The sequence below is a fragment of the Danio rerio genome, chromosome 10, assembly GCF_049306965.1.
Source record: "Danio rerio strain Tuebingen ecotype United States chromosome 10, GRCz12tu, whole genome shotgun sequence".
Lineage (NCBI taxonomy): Eukaryota > Metazoa > Chordata > Actinopteri > Cypriniformes > Danionidae > Danio > Danio rerio.
In genome coordinates this window covers 39,569,932-39,595,653 of record NC_133185.1, presented here as the reverse complement: position 1 = coordinate 39,595,653, position 25,722 = coordinate 39,569,932, and the positions used below count along the sequence as shown (strand labels likewise).

The 25,722-nt window shown below is 35.2% G+C and overlaps 1 protein-coding gene across 45 annotated transcripts in view; it reads right to left on the bottom strand.

Moving 5' to 3' along the window:
- Positions 1-25,722, bottom strand: part of nbeaa (neurobeachin a) — a 340,332-nt gene that overhangs the window by 157,756 nt on the left and 156,854 nt on the right. For all 45 annotated transcript variants that reach the window (XR_012385897.1, XR_012385898.1, XR_012385900.1 and 42 more), the window contains 6 exon segments: positions 23,002-23,233; positions 17,839-17,939; positions 16,066-16,161; positions 15,039-15,160; positions 7,818-7,944; positions 52-171 (listed from right to left, as the gene is read on the bottom strand). Coding sequence is in view for 40 of the 45 variants with exons in the window: in NM_001013500.2 (NP_001013518.2) it covers positions 52-171; positions 7,818-7,944; positions 15,039-15,160; positions 16,066-16,161; positions 17,839-17,939; positions 23,002-23,233 (798 nt within the window). In the remaining 5 variants the exon portion in view is untranslated.

Here is a 25,722-nt window from a genome sequence, read left to right as displayed (position 1 = left end):
AGACTGAGATGGAAAGATTGAGAAAGGTTTGCTAGCGGCTCTAACACTTACATCGTTGGTGTTGACGTGCCAGGCCATGTCTCCATACGAAACCAGCTGGCCATTGACGTAGCATCGGATCTCGCTATTCCTCCAACGGTTGTAGATGTGGACGATGCTGATCATGTACCACTGTAGGAGAAAACAGGTGGATAGTTTAGAAAACAATGTACGGTTGAAGTCAGCATAATTATCCCTCCTGAATTATTAGCCTCCCTGTATTATTTTTTTCTCCAATTTCTGATAATTGTAACGGAAAGACGATTTTTTTTTTCAACAGATTTCTAAACATGATAGTTTTAATAACTTATTTCTAATAACTGATTTATTTTATCTTTGCCATGATGACAGTACATAAATCTTTCACTAGATCTTTTTCAAGACAATAGTATTCAGTTTAAAGTGACATTTATAGGCTTAACTAGGTTACTTAGGGTAACTAGGGTAATTAGGCAAGTCGTTCTATAGACTATCGAAAAAAATACTGCTTAGGGGGCTAATAATATTGGCTTAAAAATGGCTTAACTAATTTAAAACTGCTTTTATTCTAGCTGGCTAATAATTTTTATTCTAGGACGGCTAACAGTTTTGTGTTCAACTGTTTAAACAAATGTTTCACTAGCAGTAATCGGATGTTCTTCTCATCTCAGTTTTGAGTTAATATCACAACAAGGACTTTTTACTCAATATACACAATGTGGACTGTATTTTGAGCTTATAGCATACAAATCTGGCATTATATCTCACAACGACAAGTGTGATGTCACAATTTTGATTTAACATCTCAAAATTTGGACATTGTTTTTAACCCTTCATTTCTGCTATGGCAAAAACGTATTTTTTTTTTCTTTTTTAATGTAGTTTGTGGCACACATTCGCCAAATGTCTTTCTCAGAATTCCAAATTTATACTCAAAAATACTGAGTTTTATAATGAAATTTTGGGTCAACATCTCACATTTTTGCTAATTTCTGTCTAAGCATTGCAAGTTTCTGGAACAATATTTTCACTTTAGCTTTTGCAAATCTATACCTCACAATAATTAATTTTACTTTATAGTTATGATTTATCTTGTAATTTATGAAATTTGTTTTACAATTCTTATTTTATAGCACAAAACTCTTTATTTTGTACAGTTTAGAATATCTATTGTAAGAAGTGCCTATTTTAACAGACTTCAAGGTCCGTCTGTAGAATTAAATGCTTATTTAGTAAGTTTTAGAACATTACATTTCTCATTCACATTACTGCAAAAACATAACACACTACATGAACAAAACGCATTTTGCAACAGCCAATAGGAGAAATCCTGGTGACCTAGCATTAGATTTGTCCCAGTTATTTTAATTTATTAATGTCAACATGATGCCAATGTCAATAGATGTCAATTTGATGTTATTTTAACATCAAGGAGATTCACATACACTACTTACAACCATTGTAAATTTGTCATTTGGAATCTAAGCTTTCGGATGAATTAAACTTTTCTTATAATACAATATTTTTGTTGTTATTTTGGTGGTCAAAAGGGCATCAATATGTGGATGTCAAATGGACACCAATGCTTTAACTTCAAATCGACTTGCATTTTTGATGTTATTTGACATCAAGATGCCCGCGGGATAGTATTATTATAAGCATTTCACTGCATACTAAACCGTGTATGACTGTGTATGTGACTAATGAAATGTAAATTTGAATCGAACCCCTTCCCAATGCAATTAAACCTCTGAGGTTGCCAGGTCAATAAGTGTCCCTTGATAGGTGAACATTAGCCAGTGGGGGAGTGTCTTTTGTCTCTCCAGGTGTGAATTATTCAGGACCATCGTCACACTCACACATACAGCTGAGACGACCCAAAAACTGAATTTAAAAATTCTGATTTTACAAAATGTAAATCACTGTAATGTTTTCTTTGAATGAGAGAACAGAATAATTTTCACAAAATTGTGAAGTAAATATTCTAGCCTACAAGACGGGATACTCAAAAGTCTTGTTCAGGCCCATTTAGTGTGGTTTTTTGGACCTTATTTCAGCAAAAAAAATTCTCTGAAGCTTACTAATCACGCATAATATTTTGTTTCCTACAAAAATGCAAGCATGTACATCAATATTTCTCACATGTTATTGTAGCAAAGTTTGTGCTGAATACAAAAATAATACATGTTGGTCAGTATTATGTAATAAGTGGCTGAAATAAGCACAAATGTCAGGGCATGTCAAAACCTCTTAAGAGTCCCAAAATCACCTCAAAACCCAGAGAGTTAAGTTTTTTCAACATTCTTTGTGCAATCTTAAATCAATAATAAATCAAAAAGTCTAAATCAAATTATTTTCAAAAACAAGCAAATTAACTAAAACTATGCGTTTCTGCTTTTAAACAATCTGTAATTTCTCACCACACTGACATGCGTTGCATTGACGAATGACCTGACCCTAAAAATGAAAACGGTTCAATTCTTAGATCAAGCACATAAAACATCATCTCATTACATGCTTCTAAACCGAGAGCTAAATTTACAGAAACAGACTCATTCTGTTTGATGGCAGCAATGCTAAAAGCTGTTTTGGCATACAAATTAAAGATCAGAGTCCTGTCGTTTGAAAGCACTCCAGTGAGAAACGCCGATCACATCTCCATGATTCAAACAAATAACTGAGCTCTCTCTGGGTGGCGTCCATATGGATGAGCTCTGGAAATTAAAGTGGCCTGTCACAAATTGGCAGATTTAGATGATGCAAACTTCCGCAAAATACCCAATTTCCCAAATATCTTCTCTACCTTCTTAGCATCATTACAACGTAAGGCGATATTAGCTGGGGTGACAGAGAGAGAAAAGGATAAGCCAAAGTCTAGCAGACTGAAAATCCATCCCATAACCGAGATTTTACAGCTTTTAATGCCAGTTAAGATTTGACATGAATGCAAGAGAGGGCCAAATTTGTCTAGACAAGGGTTTGGATTTTACAAAAGCGCAGTTTGAGAAACAGCCCTACAACTGCTTCCATTTTTAGAACTTCTCTATTGAGCAAAGAGAGTAACAATACATACAGTTCAACTCAGAATTATTAGTCCCCTTTTTATTTTTTTCTTCTTTTTTAAATATTTCCCAAATTATTTTTAACAGAGTAAGGAAATTTTCACAGTATGTCTGATAATATTTTTTCTTCTGGAAAAAGTCTTATTGGTTTTACTTCGGCTAGAATAAAAACAGTTATTAATTTTTTAAAAACCATTTTTGGGACAAAATTATTAGCCCCTTTAAGCAAATTTCTTTTTCGATAGTCTACAGAACAAACCATCGTTTTACAATAACTTGCCTAATTACCCTAAACTGCGTAGTTCACCAGATTAACCTAGTTAAGCCTTTAAATGTCACTTTAAGCTGCATAGAAGTGTCTTGAAAAATATCAAGTAAAATATTATTTACTGTCATTATGGCAAAGATAAAATAAATCAGTTATTAGAAAAAAGTTTTTAAAACTATTATGCTTAGAAATGTGCTGAAACAATCTTCCCTCTATTAAACAGAAATTGGGGAAAAAATAAACAGGGGTGCAAATAATTCAGGGGGGCTAAGAATTCTGACTTCAACTGTACATTGAACGTGAAATTTTTCAGTTAGAGTCTTTCGTTATTGTACACAAACAGTTAAAGTCAGAATTATTAGCCCTCCTGAATTATTAGCCCCCCTGTATATTTTCCTCCAATCTCTGTTTAATGGAAAGAAGATGTTTTAATACATTTCTAAATATTATAGCTTATAGAGCAAATAATTTTGACCTCAACTAGTTTAAACTACTTATGTTTGAAACCCAGTGCTTCCCACACATATACTTTACTTGGGCGGACTCTACTTGGTATATTTGGTGAGATTTATTTTTTTTACTATTATCATCCTTTTACCCTTTTTTGTGTCTGCCCAATTAACCAGTGGAAAATCTTCTCTCACCCTACTTCCCGTTCTCGTTCTCGAAAACTGTCAAAATCTCCCTTGTCCGCTCTTTCACTTTCTTCCGCGACTCCCCAATCCCCTTCACTTTCGTCCACAACAAACAACCCCCCTTTCCACTCATCAACCCGATTTGTTCCGGGACCTTCCAATTCACAAGTTAAGCACTGGGCAAATCATTATAACAATGGTTGGTTCTATAGACAATCGGAAAAAAATCTTGCTTAAGTGAGGTAATAATACTGACCCTCAACTGGCTTTTAAAAACTTTTTAAACAGTTATTATTCTAGCTGAAATAAAACAAAAACTTTCTCCAATGAGAAAGTATTATACTCTGAAAAATTCCTTGCTCTGATAAACAACATTTGGGAAACATTTGAAAAAGAAATTCACAGTATTTCCTAAGTGACTTTGTCTCACAGTTTTAACAGCAGAGCAAAGTGCTGACTAATTGGTCGAGTTCATAGTCAAATCGAGTTCACATTTTCTTTCGTAGCGTGTTTGTATAGGCTATAAGTGCTGTAGCTTGATTTCTAATTGGCACACAAACACACAACCCTCCTGTGTTGTCATCCTCTGCGAGCAGACAGGGTGAGATATCATATTCAAACATCCCTTGCCAAACTGATTTTCATTTGTCGTTTAACAGCGCATGCAACTGAGCCCAAACCATCCCACTGGGACAGTAAGACGTGCCAAGTTATCAAAAACCAGATGTTGCTGTATCAGCCTACTCTGAGGGAGAAAACAAAAAACACAGAGGCAAAAGAAAAGAGTGAGAAACAGATTTAGAGGGAACGGGTGTTATGAATCCCTCATGAATTTCCTTTATTTCTTTTGTGCACAAGCTAACAGTAAGAAGGGCTTCCAGTAGGACTGCACAATATATCGCAAAATAATAATAGTATATACAATATAGGTAACGCAGACGTGTGTGATAAATGACATTTATTTGATGCATTTCTCTGAGGGTGCTTTCACACCTAGACTTTTGTTTCGGAACCTGTCTTGTTTCCCTGTTCGTTTGGCATATGTAAATCCAGCAATCATACTCAGATCCGGGGATCGCAGCCTAACTGCTACAGCACTGATTACTCTATAATGCCATATGATTATTTAAATGATGTGCACGCTTTCGGTTTCACTTTCATTAATAAGTGCGGTTCATACTTCCCGTGTGGGGGGGCTGTGATGGTCACAGGGGGTTGGGGGGCGTTGGGGTCGCAAGGGGTCCCTCTACGGGCCCGTCCGCTACGCCACTGGGCATAGGGCTATATGAAGAGAGAATCATGAGTACGGCGGGAGGTCATTCTAGACATCTTAAGTCTCCCGGAAGTTTTGGGAGTCTCCCGCAAATGCACATTGACTCCCGGATGGCAGCAAACGAGTTATAATCTCCTGGTAATTGCGCGTCCCGTTCCTCAAATACATAGCGCACTCTGCTCACCCCTCCCCACCGCATCCCTCCTCGCTCTTCAGACACGTCGCGCGCACCCTGTCAAACACCACCAAACCACCACCCCTCGACAGCTGAGCGAACTCCGCAAAATAAACTGTAAAACTCTGACCAATGTGAGAAGTGTTTACTCACACGTGACTTGTTTTAGCTCTTTTGGTCTGTTTAGAAACTTTGCAGTGTGAAATTGAACCGCACCAAGAACAAAGAGCAACAATGTAACAATTTTAATCCCTGTTTCGGAACAACCGAATCGCTTCACAGGTGTAAAAGCACCCTACATTTGACCAATCAGATGTGGCCTTACTATCTTTATTTCTTGTGAGCCCACATTTTTAGACTTTTTTGGAATGTCTTATAACGTGCCTGTGTAAATTAATAGATACATTTTAAAAAGGGGGTGGAGTTTAAGCTGACAGTATTTTTTTTGGAAGGGGGCAGGGTTTAAGCAGAGTAAATATTTTATAATCAGGTCTAGGTTTAAGTGGTCTGAATGCTTTAGCTTTGCCAAGCAGAAGAAATGTTTTAATTATGATTAAAGGGCGGAGTTTAAGCCAACTCATTTAGATTTAAGTGGACTAAATGTACTTATTTATATTATAAAGTGGAACTTTAAACAGGCTAAATGTATTGTTTGTTTGAAAGAAAAAGGTGGTTTAAGGAGACTAAAGGAGAGTCTGACCACAAAACCAGTCAGATATATTTTTGCAGAAAACTACAATGTAGGTCAAAATGATCAATTTTCTTCCTATGCCAAAACTTATTAGAATGCTAAGTAAATATAATTTTACAATATTTATTAATATATTTATTATACAATAAATATATCAAAACTCAATGTTTTAATTAGTAATCAGAGTATAGGAATCAGAGAGTGTGGGAATGTAGAATATAGGAATCAGAGAGTGAAATTCAACACCTTTTAAGACCCTTTTTTTAAGACTTTCCATACATTTTAAAACCTTAAAACCACTTTAGTTTTCAACCGAAAACACTGGCAAGATTTTAACTTACAGTATATTTACTAAATATTAATGTATAAACTAATGCTAAACTGAAACATCATTCATATACTGAATAAACATTTATTAAATCGGTCACACTTTACAATAAGGTTTATTAGTTAATGTTAATTAATGCATTTATTAACATGAACAAACCATCAACAAAACATTTACTACAGTATTTATTCATGTTAGTAAACGTTAGTTAATGAAAATACAGTTGTTCATTGTTAATGTTAACTCACGGTGCATTAACTAATGTTAACCAGCACGGACTTGGATGTTAATAATGCATTTATAAATGTTCAATTATGATTAATAAATGCTGTACATGTGTTGTTCATGATTAGTTCATGTTAGTAAATGCATTAACTAATGAACCTTATAGTAAAGTGTTACCATTAAATCTAGCTAAGTCAGCAGGTTGTCGCCTATAATACTGCTGAAATAATGGTGTTGCCTGTTACTGCAATAAACAAAGCAGCATGATGTCAAATCTAGCAGGATTTTATTGATTTCATAAAATACACAGCATCCTGATATTCACAAATTGAATTCAGGCAAACTTTAGCAAACAACCATCCATTGCATAATCTAAAATAACATAAAATTTAATACCTTGCAAAATAGCATTTTAGACTTTTGAATACATTGAAAGACCCCGTGGACACCCTGGTAATATACATTTGCTAAGCATTTTATTTAGACAACTTTAGAGGCAATTTTCTCAGTATTTTGATTTTCTGAACCCTAGATTTTCAAATAGCTGTATCTAGGCCAAATATTTATACATATTTATTTTTAAAAATTGAAACCAATGACTGTTTTTGAGCTCCTAAGTCAGAAATGTTTTTTTCATTGCACATATTTTGTTTCTATTGTAACTTTGCAATAAAACAAATACAGAAATAAAATAAACAGTGCTTTTGGATTTTAATCAGGTCTAATAGTATTTAGATAAAATAAAAAGTTATGAATATGCAAATGTAAAATAATATATAACATTTAATAACATATGAACATTTATGTGACCATCATGGTTACCTGATTACCAAGTTTCTCCGAGTTCATCAAAATTATGAGATAAAAATCTATTATTAACACATTTTTAAACTGCACAAAGTAACACTTTATTTAAGATGTCCCATGTACACTTACTAGAGTAATTACAATTAATTGTGCATAGTTGTATGCATCTAAGCCTAAACCTAAGCCTCCTAAACCTAATCGAATAGTAATAATGTAATTGATCTATATCTCTCAGTAGTTACATGAAGTTACACAAGCCCACCTTAAAATTCTGTGATAGATAAATGTATCCAAATAAAAAGTATTGATTGTGACAGTTTTATTTTAGAACTCACCTTCCTGGGCTGGAAGTCGTACTTCACACAGTGTTGAAAGCCTTTCCCCTTTGACTTCAGTGATGTCACGATTAAACAGTTCCCCACAAAGTGCGCTGAGTAGCCAATGCCTTTACTGGTTCGAAAACTAGTAGACAGAGAAAAGAGGAATAAGTGTAACAATTGTTAGTTTTTTTGCTATTTACAACATTTACACCAACTTTCAGAATCCAATAACTTGAGTTCAATTATTTCACAAAACAAACACGAACTGTAAAATGTTGTCACGATTACCAGTTTCAAGGTATACCATTGTATATTTTCTGACAGCATAACAAATTGTCATTATAATTAAAACCATAATTGAATTTCATGATTTTAAAAACTAAATATTGCAACATCATGATAAGCTAATAGCGAAAGGCTGAAGTATAAATGCATATTAATATAGACAGTTAATAAATATATACACCATTTATATATACACAGTTATTGTATGTCGTATTCCTCTCATTTAAAGGGAACCTATATGCAAAAATCACATATATTTAAACTCCGCTGTGATGAATACAATCAGCTTCTAATGGTAAAAAATGTATTAATCTTAATTTTTATAATCATACTTCATAAAAACCGTCTGCAGAAACACTTTGATTGACAACCCCTGCATATATGAAATAAACCTGGTCTAAAATAAACCAGGTTTGAGCTACCAGAACTGTTATTATGAAAACAACTCTTGGATCCAATTTGAAGAACGAAAAAATCCTGGACCGTCTTAAATCGTCAATAACCAAATCCAGCTAATTGAGTAATCCCTGCACAAAGAACGGACCCTTGCCTTTGTTATTCTGTTATATTCTGACCGCTGCCTAGTTATTGACCTGTTTTCGACTACGTTTTGGATGCCCTGTATGTACCTGTTTGCCCCTGTTTGACCATTGCCTGCTTGCAAGAAAATGCTTTTACTAAATCGCACTTAGATCCTTACTTTTATTGTCCGAGATCCGTCTCCGCACATATTAACTAAATATTTCTGTCAAATCGCATAACCCTTTTGTCTTTGAAAAAGTTTCTTTACACAATTCTGGGGAAAAACAACATAAATATATGTATAAATAGTTTTCCAAGTGCACTTTCACCTTGAAAAAGAAAATCGAATAAAGCTATAAAATAAAAATACAACATGAAATATAAACGACACTAACCAAATCAAAACTGCAGATCCATGCTTATGTTGTTTGTTACAAAACTGCAAAAAGTTTGTTTGAAAATTGGTGGAACGCCTTAAGTATTTGTGAACATTTTCAGGTAATTTTAACAAAAGCGTGATCATTTTGGTCACTAAAATCATTAAATATTCATACCATTATATCTCTAACCCTGTATTCCCAACAAGGTCCCCTGCCTTAAACCATTTCATCATTTAAGCTGTCCAACAGAAGATCTTGAATCCACCACGCTCTCCACTAAATAAATTAGACTCCTACAGTCAGATGCGAAACTCGATGAAAACATGGAGGGAAGCTGTCAGGCTTTATTGTTGGCGGGAAAGCAAAGATGGCTGCCGGAGTCATTGGCAGCAGTGGATGCTGGGAGCGCTGGCTGCGGTTGATAAGGTGTCAGGCTATCAGTCGGGCCTCAAAGCGGTGCTGTTTCTCTCGCTCTGCGCCTTCATAACGTTATGCTGAGCTCGCCACAGTTACAGGAAACCGGATTACATGCTGATTTAACTGAGGTCAGTGGCCTTCAGACTTGTGAAGTGCTAATCTGTTCCTTCAACATCTCCCCGCTCAATATTGTGCAGCCGCTAATACACTAACATGCGGGATATATAATATTCACTCTTACAGATATTTCAAATGAACCCTTGATCTTAACATTGCTGCTACTTTGATCATCAAGAAACTCAATTTTATGGCCTCGGGTGAGCTGCTGATGTTAGAAACACACATACATTATACACGCATTATATATGAACAGAAATTATTTTGAATACTTTGTTTAAGCGCACACACACACACATATACAAAGACACACATCAATAAAAGTATAAATAATTTAAAATTAATTGTATAATATATTATTTATAATTCTATATATGTACAACAAATAAACATATATATATATATATATACAAATAAATATATATTTAATATATAATATTCATAACATTTTATACTACAAATTAAAAATATTCGTATTCAAATACAAAATAAGTTACTACAATGTTTATAATTTTGCTGTAATATAAAAAAATATATATTCCGAACACAAAAATATTACAAAAATGTATGCACAAAATAATTATGAGTTAATTATAGAATATACCATTTATAAATCAATGCATATACTGTATGTACACACACCTGGTCATGGAACAGCTTAGAAGACAATTATCCAATTACTTTTGGACCCTTTACAAGTGGGAGGCACATATGCAAACTGTTGTAATTCCTACACCATTCACCTGATTTGAATGTAAATACCCTCAAATTAAAGCTGACGGTCTGCAGTTAAAGATATCTTGTTTGTTGTAACAAACAACACAAATCGTTTTGTTGGTGTCCAGAGCAAACAATTGTGTCAATGTCCAAATATATATGGACCTAACTGCACACACACACACACACACACACACACACACACACACACACACACACACACACACACACACACTCACACACACACACACACACACACACACTACACATTTATAAATATTTACAGTTATATTACAGTTAAGTGCATGTATTTAATAAATGTATTTTATTAATTCATTCAATATATTTGGCTTATTAAAGACATAAAATAACAAAATTTGTCTTTCCAGGAAACTCGTGACCTTGCAACTGCTAGTGTCATGAGCTACAGGAAAACAGCCATGTAAAATTAAATTACAAACCCCGCAAACAAACTCATTCTGCTGGGCCTGAATGGAGGTTTCCACACAATAAATCACCCCTGTATTAGAGCTCTTTACACAGGGCATAATGAAAACTATACATCACAAGTCCTGGACGTCCTTCAAACAATAAAGGGGATTGTGGCTGCTTTTCTTCAAGAAACCTTGATGAACATTTAAACCAGACTACAAAAACACCAAAGCTACAGAAGTGTGGAATACAGGCCCTTAAACTCCGTCCTGACATTAAACTAAAGGTCAAAACTAACAAGACTCCTCAGGGCTTCCCCGCGAGGCATGTGCAATTCACGGCAACCAAATTCAACCCGAGGTTCTTTAAAACGACATTTAGGAATTTTGCGAATGTATCTAGTTTGCCCTCTGGTACGGCAGGCTTTTCTTGGTAACCGGAAAATAGGGCAGGACTCATCGCTCCCAAATTAGCAGCCTCTTCTTGTGGGCCAGCCCTGTAGAGACACTTACCACTTCAAACAGAAATGATAATATAATACTTCATATGCACAGATCTCCCGTGTTTCCTCTGCAATGAGAAGCTTCAGGCTCACAGGTGTTGGTCCGAGCTTCTGTTTCGAGATCGCTAACACCATTTACAATTTAATGACTCAAGACTGGTCAGCAGTGAAAGAGATTTTGCTTTTGGAGGTTTGTAATGATTCGTTTGTATCCATCTGAGGATAAAAATAGGTTTCGTTTTCTAATTATATGCATTGCAGAAAGCTCTTTTCTTAAATTGTCTGAAATGGTAAGACTGTCTAAACCACATAACTCAAGGTGCTTTCACAATGAAACGTTTGTTTCGGAACCTGGCACATTTGCCCCCTTAGCTCGGTTGGTTAGGGCATATGTAAACACCTCAATCACGCTCTGATCCACGCCAAAACAATCAGTCCGAGACAGTCTGAATGAGGCGGTCTTGGCTGATTTGAATAGAACTCTAGAGCGGATCGATTGTAGTGAGAAAGCAATATGATCCAACAAACTAACGAACCAGGCTATATCACAGTGTATCATGGATATGTAATAACCACATATAAGGCTATAAGAAGAGAGAATGATGAGTAGAGATATCATTCCTACTGGCAAAAATGTGTTTTATGTTGAATACGAAAGTAAAACCATGCGGTCTAACTGAACTACAGTATTATATACAGTTGTATTAATATACAGTTGAAGTCAGAATTATTAGCCCCCCTGTTTATTTTTTCCCCCCAATTTCTGTTTAACGAAGAGGAGATTTTTTTCAACACATTTCTAAACGTATTCGTTTTAATAACTAATTTCTGATAACAAATTTATTTTGTCTTTGCCATGATGACAGTAAATAATATTTGACTAGATATTTTTCAAGACACTTCTATACAGCTTAAAGTGACACTTAAAGACTTAACTAGGTTAATTAGGTTAACTAAGCAAGTTAGGGTAATTAGGCAAGTTATTGTACAGTATAACAATGGTTTGTTCTGTAGACTATCAAAAAATATATAGCTTAAAGGGACTAATAATTTTGACCTTAAAATGGTTTATAAAAAAATTAAAAACAGACATACTGTGAACATTTCCTTGTTCTGTTAAACATCATTTGGAAAATATATTAAAAAAATAATAATTCAAAGGGGTCTAATCATTTTGACTTCAACTATATATATTATATCATTAACTTTTTGATTCACTCGACTTCTGACATAAAATCGATAAATATTTTACAACCTTTGACAATTAAAATGAAGCTAATTATGAGAAATTCCCACCTTTGATTTGAATTTGGTGATGACCACGTCTGTGGATGTCACCATTCAAATTTACAGTGCACCTTTTAACTTATAATATCTCATTTCTCATTCTCATATATTGAAATAACGGCATATGACAGCTGAGCGTAATCCCGAAAGAAAAAAAAAAACTCTGACAAATGTGAGGAGAGTTTACTAGTATGTGACTTGTTTTATCTATTTTGGTCCGTTTATAAACGTTGCATGAGAAAGTGAATGGCACCAAAAAAAAAAACACAACATTGTAACTATTTTAATCCCCGTTTCGGAACAAAACAATCGACCTACAGGTGCAAAAGCCCTTCAAACTCAAACAGTTCTTGTACTGTAAAAAAAGATTAGTTGACTTAAAATAATTTAGAAAACCTGTAGCATTGAATAACAAAAACAAAAGGACCTATAAATACAAAAAAAAACTGCAGATCAGAAATCAAAAATGCTGATCCATACTCATGTTGTTTTTTACAAAATTGTATAAAGCTCCAATCTAACACTTTGCTAAGCCCCATCCTCCTTTGTTACTGTTGCTACACCTGTCAAGCTGGTCAATACAATATGTATAAATCAGTGTTAGACATTCCTAGAGACATAAAACAGGTGAGATATCCGAGAAAGCCAGATAAAAAAGGACTGCAGTATGCATTACAGGGAAATATTCACGACATAATATGCAATCGATTAGACAATAATTGAATCAAAATTGAAGCTACAGCCTAACCGCCTCATACGCTGACCATTCAACAGCTTAGTTCATGCAAATATTAATCCAACACCTAATATAAAAGCAGACACTACGTCATCATCAATAAATTAATGTCCAAAACACAGATGAAAACATTGGTGAATTGTAGCTCTGACATGGACATGAGGGGTATAAATGACTGAAAAACAGCTACGGGTGAAGCATATTGATCACAAGTGCTCAGTTTGAGATCATATCTCTGTTTTGTTCTGTTGACATGTAATCCAAATATTCATAGCTTGAAACAGATGGAAATATGACTGAACTGTACTGCTTTTACGGTCCCTCACACAGCTAGATCCATGCTGGCATTTGTTCCCTAGACCTTCTGCACGTAGCTACGGTTGCTACGCCTCGATTGGTGTGTAGAGGTTTTCGGGTGTGTCTTAGTGAGGTCAATTGTATATGGTATTTATTCAAATATTGGTGCAATGCCTTGAGTGGGAGTGACATTTATTGTCTAAACCACATTTCTCAAACTCATACCGCTTCGGCATTTTGAAAAAAATGAGTTGACTTTACTTAAAATAAGTGAGAAAACCTGTTGATTTTAAAATGATTTGTAGACTTTAAGCATTCCTGTCAACATTGGGATGTGAAAATAAGGGATTTGCCCACAATAATAATATCCCAAAATTACTAAATATGTTCATTTGGAGCTGTTTCATTGTAAATAAACAGTTAAACAGTCAATAAGATGTTTTATTATTATTATTTACAAAAATAAAAATAAGTAGTATACATTAGCAGCAAATAAATCAGCAAACCGTCCAGCTTTTTAAAATTAATAGCAATTATAAACAAATAGAATCAAGCTATCAAATCTCATACATTTTTTCTTCACTGTAAAACTTACACATTCTGATCAAAGAGCAACGAATGAATCTCATTAATTTGGATTTTTTCGTTTGATTACATTAAATAAATTGTCACTTTAAAAATGCATACATCTAACGTAATAATGAAAGCTTTGCTTTCCTAATTTTTATGCTTGTTTAGGACAAAATTTGTTGTGATTGAAAAACAAAAACTCATCAAGATTAGCATCTTTATGCTATTATAAATAATTATGTGTCTATGTCTGTTCAAACACAGACCCAAAACTCTCGCTCAGCTTCAAATCACGTGCACAGAACCGTTTGGAAAACAGTGCCTACTTATCACAATGGAGCGCGTCTGACAGTCACACACCGCTACAGGTATATGACTGTTTTGAGGATTGTATACAAGAGGCGATGACACCTGTATTTTAAAGTAAAGGATAATCGCGTCGTATTTATGTTGATTTTAAAGTGTTTTCATGCCTAAATAAAAATAAAGCACAGAACAGGCTCACATTTCAGAGCAAGGGGCGTGCCCTAGTGGTTCAGTGGTATGGGTTGCTTATAGGGAGGATTGGCTCTTTATTGTTTTTATTGATCTAATGTTTATTGCCACCCTTCAGAGAAAGACTGAAAATACGGGAGAAATACAGGAAAATACCTTTACTGGATCATAGCGGGATAGAACTGTAAAATATGGGAGAATCCCGGGAAAAACAGGAGGGTTAAGAGGTATGTTTTAAGTTGAGTCAACTTGCTGCTTTTAATTGAAAAAACTTATCACTATTCACTGCCTTTATATGAACCCCCAAAGACCGCAGATTTAGCTAAAAATTATCTTTAATGTTCTACTGAAGAAAAAAAGTCACCTACATCTTGAATGACCTGAGGGTGTGTAAATTACCAGGAAATTCTCATTACAAGTGAACTCACCATTTAATCCATTACATCTGCAATAAATTAATGTTTCATACACATACTCACCAGTATAAGTATGGTTTGTCCTTGTCTACATTGATATTATTGAGTGGGTCCATTCGGAACCAAGTGTTGAGAGTGAATCCATTCTGATAAGGCCACTTAGCAATAGGCGGCAAAGCGATGGCCTGCCAGAGGGGCAAAACACAAAGAAATTAGCAAATGTGCATTTGCATGGTCACGAGAACAATGAAAACAGCATTTGGAGAACTAGCTGATGTGTAATTAACTGAGCATTTTGTACAAATTTGACCTCAGTGAAAGTGTATTTAATACTCTGGGTTTAATTATAACTGCATTTATGCCACAGTGTTGCCACAGTGTTGTCTATCACACAATATTTTCAATTAATCTGACATACAGTTGAAGTCAAAATGATTCGCCCTCCTCTCAGTTTTTTTATATACAGTGCATCCGGAAAGTATTGATAGCACTTTACTTTTTTCCACATTTTTTGTGACAGTCTTATTCTAAAACATATTAAATTCATTTATTTCGTAAACATTCTACACACAATACCCCATAATGACAATGTGATTTTTTTTTTTAATTGTTGCAAATTTATTAAAAATAAAAAACCTGAAAAATCACATGCACATCAGTTTTTACAGCTGCTCAATACTTTGTTGATGCACCTTTGGCAGCAATTACAGCCTCAAGTCTTTTTGAATATGATGACACAAGCAAGGCGGGCTCATAATTAAAGAGGGCTAATAATTCATTAACTTCATTAACTCAGGCAGCAGAAATTAAAAAAAAACTACAGGCAGAAATGTGCAACTTGTAAATGCTTCATGAATAATTCAATATCTATTAAATAAGGAATATTTAATATAATATATATTAATATTTAATATTATATATATATATATATATATATATATATATATATATATATATATATATATATATGTAATTTTTTTTTATTCACATACAGCATTGTTATATAATGATAGCTTCCAGCTAACATGTTTGAAATGATTCTGCAAAAGCTTTATTGTAAAAGACGTGTGTGTGTGTGTGTGAATCTTACCGCCGCACTGCGTCCTGGGAAGTTGAAAAAGGTGTCAGGACCATGACGCTGAGGCATCTGATTCAGCACTGACAGCAGCTTAATAGCGTGTCTTGGCTATAGAAACAGAACACATGAAGACAGGGAAGAGTTAGGACAAACCATTGTTATTTTAAATCACATCATCATTTAATGGCATTGGGAACGTTTAATTTTTATTTTTTGATGATCTGTAGCATTTAAGGAATGTAAGGGGTTGAGGTAGTCAGTATTCAAACTTGTGCAATTGTCTTATGAGTTTTTTTTTTTAAAGTTGTGTTTTAACTTTGTAAAGATACAGCGGGGAAAATAAGTATTGAACACACCGTTTTTCTCAGAAAACATATTTCCAACCAACCAACAACCAAAGAAATTTATATATGCAAAGAAAACAAACCTAATTAGTTTACAAGTTAAGTGTGTAGTAAAATGAAATGGCGCAGAGAAAAAGTATTAAACACATGAAGAAAGGGAGGTGTAGAAAGGCAGGGAAAGCCCAGACAGCAGCTGAAATTGCTCAGTTCTTAAGCAACCCTCTGCCCTTCGTCAGTGTTAAGGAATATTCACTGCTTCAGTTCAACATCTACATTATCAGGATGATGAATATGAACCCAGGGTGGACATTTAAGCAAGACAATGATCCAAATCACAGCCAAGAAAACTCTGAAATGCTTTCAGAGAAAGAAAATCAAGCTGTAGAATGGCCCAGCCAGTCGCCTGACCTGAATCCAATAGGAAATACAAACTAAAGATTTGATAGATGAGACCCACAGAACCATCAAGGTTTTAACACTCTGTTGAAGTCTGTAAAAAACTCGCACCTGAGCAATGCATGTGACTTCATTCTCCATATGAGATGCGTCTTTCAGCTTCCGTCATTAAAAAAAGCCTTAGTATTAAACACATTTCAGTAGTTCAGTTCTTTCTCCTTGTGTCATTTCATTGTTATTAAACAATACTCATTTTTCAGATCTGTTTGTATTGTTTGGGTTTTTGCCAAAATCTGGTTTAATTCCATGTCAACAGCTCCTTTAGAAATATTATTCCCAGAATAAAACATGATGTGTTCAATACTTATTTCCCCTGCTGTTGATTTATTTGACGCCAGTGTTAAATATAAAAAGTTCAACTCTGTAACAAGCAGAACAGAAAAAAACTGTTTAAACAAGCAAACAAATTTGTGCGTGAGAGCCAAACATAAATGAATGAATAGTAACCTATATCAATGGGAAAAAAAATCCACCAACAGAACAACCAGCACTTCAGACAATCAATGGCCTGTCCATCAGCTTTAACCACGGCAGAGCGGATAAATCGATAGACGGGCAACCCCAAACAGATGTGGAGGACAGGAGATCATTGACTGGCTTTGCTCTCTTAAGGGAAGTGGATAATGATTCGCAGGTATTAGATTTTTATGAGCTTCAAGAAAATAGATTTACATTCAAAGTAGCTTGATTCAGTGCTAGTATGAAAATATTTGGGCCGTGCTCTTTATCAAGGCATTTTCTCCAACGCCAACTTTTCCATCACTGCGAATTCTGAATGATTATTTTTTTTCTTTCAGTTTTTCTGATTGGTATTTTTAAAGCGTTTTTCTAAATGACTTCTTTTGTGTTCAACAGAAGTTAGACACTCAAATAGGTAAGTAAAGTAAATGGTGAGGTAATTTTCACTGTTGTGTAAACCATCACATTAACTTTCCCTCCAATTGCTGTGAGAAACAGCAAGAGTCTGCGCTGCAGGAAAACTCACCCAGACGCCTGCGTCGCCCCTCAGCATGCTGAACAACAGCTTCAGCTCCTTCACTGTGATGCTATAGCTGGCCAAAACCCCCAGCATGTCCACTAGGAGATCTGGGAAAGAGGAGAACAGCATGACTCAGCATTATCACTGTGCGGATTTGCAGACTCATGAGGATGATGTCACTTGGGGCAGCAAGCCAATAATTATCTTTCTGCTGGAGCATTTATTATCAACAATAGTGCTGTCAGAATAACCAGTTTCAAGGTAAAACACTGGTAAAGTCATAAACAGTTAGTATTAAGGTTTAATTTTTCAGTATCATAAATGCTGTAACATCTGGATTAGCTAATGAGAAAAGGCGGCAATGTAAATGCATATTTATATTTACAGTTTATAAATTATATATATATATATGTGTGTATAAACAGTATTGTGCAAAAGTTTCAGGCCAACATTAAATCTGTTGTTTTACTGATGGTGTAATGGATATATGTGACATTGTACCACAAAACTAGTCATAAGAGTACTTTTTTTCCGAATTAAGATTTATACAGGCTGAATAAATGATCTTTTAGTTCAGGGGTGGCCAACCCTGTTCCTAGAGAGCCACCTTCCTGCAGGTTTCAGTTGCTAGTACCCATATCAAATACACCTGAACCAATTAATTAGGACCTGAACACCACGTGATAATTACAGGCAGGTGTGTTTGATATGGGTTGCAACTGAAATCTGCAGGAACGTGGCTCTCCAGCAACAGGGTTGGCCACCCCTGTTTTAGTTGATGTATGGCTTGTTCGGTTAGGTTAGAGTTTGCATTACTTTGGTTTATTGTTTAAGACATGTGAAAGGCAATGTTGGAGAGAGGCTGTTTTTCCTGGTTTGAGCTGCATTTCTACCAGTGTTGTTGGCAATATTGTCTGAATTGATGGAATTGTGAATGCTGAAAAGTACAGATAGGGTTTAATCCATTATGCCGTTCTTGCTGGAAAGGACTTCAGTGGTAATAGTTTTCATGTTCAGCATGATATTGATCCACTTATTGCAGTGAAATCCTATTTAGAGAATGAAAACAGCTGATGAAATGCAGACAGTCATGAAATGGCCTCCACAGTGTCCAGACCTGTATTTTATAAAGGCTGTATGAGATCACCTGAACAGAAAAAGAACGTTATGACACTCTTAAGGTTGATTTAAGCTTCTGTGTTGAGTGATCGGCGTGACCCATGGCACATCCCTTGCACCTTGTTGTGCATTTATACTTCTGTGTGCTGTTTGTGTTGCTCTGCAAAAACACTTCCGAAATGCTAGCTGGCAGTAGGTGTTTATTTCTAATTATTTCTTTGTGGTTATTTAGTTTTTTCTAAATGCTACCTTAATGTACAAGTAGCTAAAACTCACTCATTCATAGGAAGGAACTGGCGGACATACAACAACGTTAATAATAAAGTAAATGCAAAATGAAAGTTTCCATACTGAGCTCGGAAATCCACAGTTGTTAAACACTCGCTCTAACCGGCTCGTTACTCTCTGGGACACCCATCCTCATCACTACTAGCAAGCTGACCAATCACAGACTTTGCGCTATGTGTCGTCACGACATGCAGTTACATATTTTGAGAGGTGTGCATCAGCCACGGTGAGGTGAATGCGACTGCGCGAAGGCTGCGCTGGACCATACGCATGCGCTTGACGCAGATGTACAAATCAGCCTTAAACCTAAAGAAGATCTCTGGGAAGGGCTAAAATTCAATTCAATTCAGCTTTATTTGTATAGCGCTTTTACAATGTAGATTGTGTCAAAGCAGCTTCACATAAATGGTCATATAGTAATTGGATCAGGGTGGTTCAGTTTTTAGTGTTTAAGTTCAGTTCAGTTTAGCTCAGTTCAGTGTGGTTTGAAATCATTACTGACAGTCCAAACACTGAAGAGCTAATGAATCGATGCGTAGCTTTACAGATCCTGAACCATGCAAGCCAGTGGCGACAACGGAGAGGGAAAAAAACTTCACCAAAAGGAGAGTGAAGAAAAAAAACCTTTAGAGAACCAGACTCAGTTCGGCATGACCATTTTAATTTCTCCACTGGCCAAAAGTCTTGTGCAGAGCTGCAGTCTGCAGTAAAAATAAGCCTGATATTACACTGAATATTGTTTCAGGACAATTAGAACAAAACAGTTCAATCTGTGCATGTTTTTAATATAGAGACTGACTGATTATATATTGTAGAAAAGTTTTAGGCCAACAAAGCTGGTAAAGTGCTTAGGACTTTCGCACAGTACTGTACACATAATTAATGAGCTTAAGCTTAAACTTATAAAATTAAATAGCAATCAAAAGGCAGTTAGAAAAATTGCAATAAGATATTTGCTTATTTATAAGATATAAGATATTTATATAAGATATAAGATAAGATATTTGCTTATTTAAATTTGATAAAAAAATTATGTACTTATGAAAGCAAAATAATAATAATAATAATAAATAATCTACACAGAATAGCACAAACACAAGTAAACAAATCTAAAATAAAGAGATGTTTATGTTGTTTTCCACAAAACTGCATAAAGCTGCTAATTGAATTTGTTCATTCATCAGATACATAACGCGGTGAAATGACACGTGTGTGACATTTATTTTTGAACATTTTCAGGTCATTTTAACAAAACCATGATAATAACTGTGATCATTTTGGTCAATATAACCGGGATATGAAATTTTCATATCATTGCATCTCTAATCTACAGCATCATCATCCACAGCGTGTTCTCCTGAGGCTCAAGCCACCAGATTGGGTCTCTCATCAGTGATGGAAACGTAAGTCTATTCATTCCCATATTGGCTCTAAAGTCAAACTGTCTGCTGATGTAATATACAGAACATCTGCGTTATGAATTTAGCAGCTCTTTAAAGCTACATGAGACGCAAAATAATCGAATTTGGAGAAAAATAACAACCTGTTAGCGCTGATGTTTGTTGTGGCGTAATATTGTTGTAATTTGATTTAGCAAAATAACCCAGTTACACGCCGTTCACTCAAAGGCCGCAAATTTGGTCAAGAATGGACAGAAGCTGGAAGCGTATGAGAACTAATGGTCTGATTAGCGCTGGCGTTTGCTAGCATGCCGAACTGTCTGAAGAACGGTAAGAGAGACGGTTTCTCCCAAACGTGCTCACAGAGCCAATTTTACACATTAGCCCAGCAATAAACGACGGCCATGGTCCACTGATCGTAATTACACAGAAATATTGGACACAGAATGCACAATGAGTGCTTTAGCGAGACAGTGAAACCTATTTTTCTGAAACGTAATAGGAGCCAAATCAGAGAGGATTGGAACATATGGACGGGCATGTGATACAACAAAGATTACCACAGTAAATTACTGTCTCTTTTCTCTTCGGTGAAAAGGACTTGATGTGATTAGTTGATCTGAAAGTTGAGTTGAATTGAGGGGCAAACGACTGTATTTTTGTTAATAGCGTTAGATAGATCAAACGAAGCTTACAGCATATATCATATAAAGGTATGCTTGAGGGACATGGTGTTAATGCTGTAAGGATTCAGAGTTGTGGAAAACAATTCACACAGTAAACATTTGCAAAAGCTGTCAGAACACACACCACACACTAGTTGACCAAAGCAAAAACTATTTTTTAGAAATAGATTTAGTTACTTATAGTACAACCTTTTTAAGGCCAGAATGTAGTTATTTAGATTGCTACTATGCAGTTTGTTCAAAAGGAGAGTGCCTAAAAAAAGTATAATTTTGTAGATTCAGCTTGACGGCAGGTATCAACATGCAGAGAATTAAAGGTTGACCGTAACAACATGGCGACAGAGACAGCATAATAAGTCCTTATAGGGGAGAAAAATTCAGCATTTACTTTTCGTATTTCAAACAAACATCAGCTGAACAAGTCATTATAAAGCAGGTAAGTGATATTTTAAGTCAATCTTCCTCTTTTGTAAGTTGTACTGCTGTATTTATATAATAGTAATCTGCTAGTGTTTGCTTTGTTTTGGCTTTTTCGGGGTTAAATATTGTGAAATCCCGATTGCAACAAAGAAACACTGGGAAATCTCTGTAGACAGATGGAATTTCATGCTGCTCAGCTTTATACATTTAATATGGGAGCAAAATCACCTGTTTAGTCATGACTTTAAACATTATGCTAGAAAATCATTGAAATACTAGCTCTAAATTGATAAATTCGTAACTGCTTTTGTTGTTCTGATGTCAGCTGCAGATGTGTATGAATGGCGGAAGAAAGTAGTTCCTCGTACAAAAGGGTTTCTGAGACTCCCTATGTTTGATTTTCTTTTTTATATAAACGATTACAGTATGTCGCTGAACTGTCTATACTGTCTATACTATGGCTGTTTTTCGTTACTGGTGGTGAGACACTGAGGCACTCGCCCGATATACAGCCATAAATCGCTATCTCTCTCTCTCTCTCTCTCTCTCTCTCTCTCTCTATATATATATATATATATATATATATACACACACACACACACACACACACACACACACACACACACACACACACACACACACACACACACACACACACATATATATATATACATATACATTTATATATATATTATTTATTATTTATATTTATATTATATTTATATATATTTATATATATAAACAATGCAGTTTATATATATATATATATATATATATATATATATATATTTTATATTATTTTTTATTTTATATTTCACTAATACTAATGCTAATAATATTTTTTTATAAATGTGTAGAACAAAAAACACCATAACCACCACAAATACACTTATTTTTCTGAAACAATAATTGCTGTTTCCATCAAGAACTCATTTGTTTTACACAGATTATATTGCTAAATACTAATGTTCAATTCAGAAAAAATATATTAACAAAATAAATAAATAAATTATTATGATTAATTATAAATTAAAATTATTGTATTTTTTATATAATTGTTATATATCATATGAATGATAACAGTACACATATAAATAACAATAAACATTTTCCACTATTCTTGTTTCCTAATTAACCTCCCTAATGAGGCCCCTGACTAGGCATTCTCTTTATTTATAAGTCTCTCTGAATGTCCTCTGATTGTTGATGTGTGTACAGTAAAGACGTCTGTTTCCAGCAGCCGGTGTCTCTCTCACCTGCAATCATGTCATCTACAGCGCTCATCTTCTGCAGCACCTGCTGGATGAGGCCCACCTCCGTGCTGGTCTGCAGGTTGCGGACGCTCTTGCGCAGGATGGCGGTGAACATGCTCCAGATCTCCGCCTGGCAGGTCACGTCACAGTGCTCCAGCAGCTCCACCATGCAGGCGATGCTCTCTGCATCCTGGATGATGAAGTTCATTTCCAGGTCAAACTCTCCACCCACCAGCTGACAAAGACAGAAAGAGAAATCCATTTTTTTTTACAGCGTAATAACATTTACACATATTTTTCTGTCAAAACAGGCTAAACATCATCCATCTTAGATAATATTTCATTAATTCCTCACAGTTCTATTAATTTTTTCAATGAATTTACCAAATCCCACAGAATGAAGTATTATGAAAATTGTAAATATTTTAATGGTGCAGATTTGGTTTGGTTTGGGATTTGTTAGTTTTGGTGGTAGGATTGTGTTTGGTTTGGGTTTGGGATTGGGATTGAGATTGGGATTGGTTTGGTGTTGGGTTTGAGATTATTGTTGGTTTGGTTTGGATTTGAGTTCGGTTTGATTTGGGATTTGTTTGGTTTGGTGTTGGGTTTGGCATTGTGGTTGATTTGGTTTGGTTTAGGTTTGGGATTGGTTTGGTTTTGGTGTTGGTTTAGTTTTGGGATTGGTTTAATGTGTTGAGTATAAGATTATGGTTGGTTTGGTTTGGATTTGAGTTTGGTTTGGGATTTGTTTGGTTTGGTGTTAGGTTTGGGTTTGTGGTAGGTTTAAGTTTGGGGTTGGGATTGTTTTTTTGCTGGGTTTGGGATTGGTTTGGTGCTGGGTTTAAGATTATGGTTGGTTTGGATTTAAGTTTGGTGTGGGATTTGTTTGGTTTAGTGTTGGGTTTGGAATCGTGGTTGGTTTGGGTTTGGTTTGGTGCTGGGTTTAAGATTATGGTTGGTTTGTATTTAAGTTTGGTTTGGGATTTGTTTGGTTTAGTGTTGGGTTTGGGATCATGGTTGGCTTGGGTTTGGGATTGATTTGGTGCTTGGTTTAAGATTATGGTTGGTTTGGATTTAAGTTTGGTTTGGGATTTGTTTGGTTTAGTGTTGGGTTTAGGATCGTGGTTGGCTTGGGTTTGGAATTGATATGGTGCTTGGTTTAAGATTATGGTTGGTTTGGATTTAAGTTTGGTTTGGGATTTGTTTGGTTTAGTGTTGGGTTTGTAGTTGATTTGATTTGGTGTTGGGTTTTGGATTGTGGTTGGTTTGGTTTGGGGTTGGGATTAGGGTTGGTTTACGATTGGTATGGTTAAGTTTGGAGATGGGGTTGGAATGGTTGTTAAGGTTTGGGCTCAGTTCAGTTAAGTTTAGTTAAGTTTGTGTGTTTGTGTATGAGTGTATATTCAACAATTACGTTGCAATAAGGCTCCTTAAACTCACGATGAAAATGACAATAGCTTTTATAAATCTTAAATGGTGCTGATTTCTAAGTTAATGCTTAAAACATGTCAAAAACAAAATCACAACCATTTTCGGACATTAACATCATTTAAGATTATTTAAAGTTTTTGTAATAATTTAGGGAGACTTTCTGCAATGTTCAATATCCCTCTTTAGTCACTACACTTTCAATCAATATTTCAGCCTGTAGTAGGCCATATTAATATGTGAAAATGTTTGAGCTATTAACATTGTAACTAAAAAAATAAAATAAAATAAAAATCAACATTTTACTCGCTGTCAATTTTTTAATCCATTATCTAACATTTACTAATGAGACTTTTACATATTGTACTTCATCATTTCTTTTATTCAATTTACTTTAGTTGAAACATTTGTTTACACCATCTGAACATGTATCTGCAATAAAGCAAGTATTTATTGTTATAATACATGTCAAAGTAACATTTTTTTGCAGCTTAGGTCAATATCATGATAAAACTGTGATCCATAATAAAAACTTCAGCAATTAATCACAAGAAGAACATTTAATACCGTCATAAGCTTAGTGTGTGTGTGTGTGTGTTTGTGTGTGTGTGTGTATGTGTGTTGTTTCAAGGTAGTAAAAAATTCAGACAAAACGACATAATAAGGGCACAGAGAATAAATGAAAATTTGAACATTAAAGGGAATTGGAAAGGTCGAGCGGTGCTGCAAAAGTGGGAAGAAAAGCAAAGGAAACAAATAATACAGAGAGAATTATTAAAGGAGCATTTCCGTGGAGAGCAACACTCTCAGCCTGATAAACACTGATTGCCATTTGAGAGGGTCATTTAATGCTGGGGTAGAAGAAACATAATGACCCCACTCAAACGCACACACACAACTTCAACAACAACACACTGGAGAAAAGAGCAAAGGACAAACCAATCAAACACTACTGCAGCAAACAGTAATCAATGCCTTTGGTCTTGGGAGTTCAACAGGCATGAAATTGGCCCGCGCAAACTCCAAAACCTCTAAGCAAATCAGCAGGTGATTTGGAAAATAGCAGCCGGAATGCCTGGAAATTACAGTTTGGTGAAAGAGAAGAGGGAACTTCTTTTAAGGGCGCACAAGGAGGACTATTGATTTTCACACTTCCTCCAATGCAGTCAGACTGGGACGCTCTAGCGCTTTCGAGCCTTCTGTAATTGGCCCGTCGATAACCCTAGCACGTGTAATTGGTCCGTGCCACTCACCTTGACCAAACGTTCAACTTGTAATATCCATATACGGGGCTTA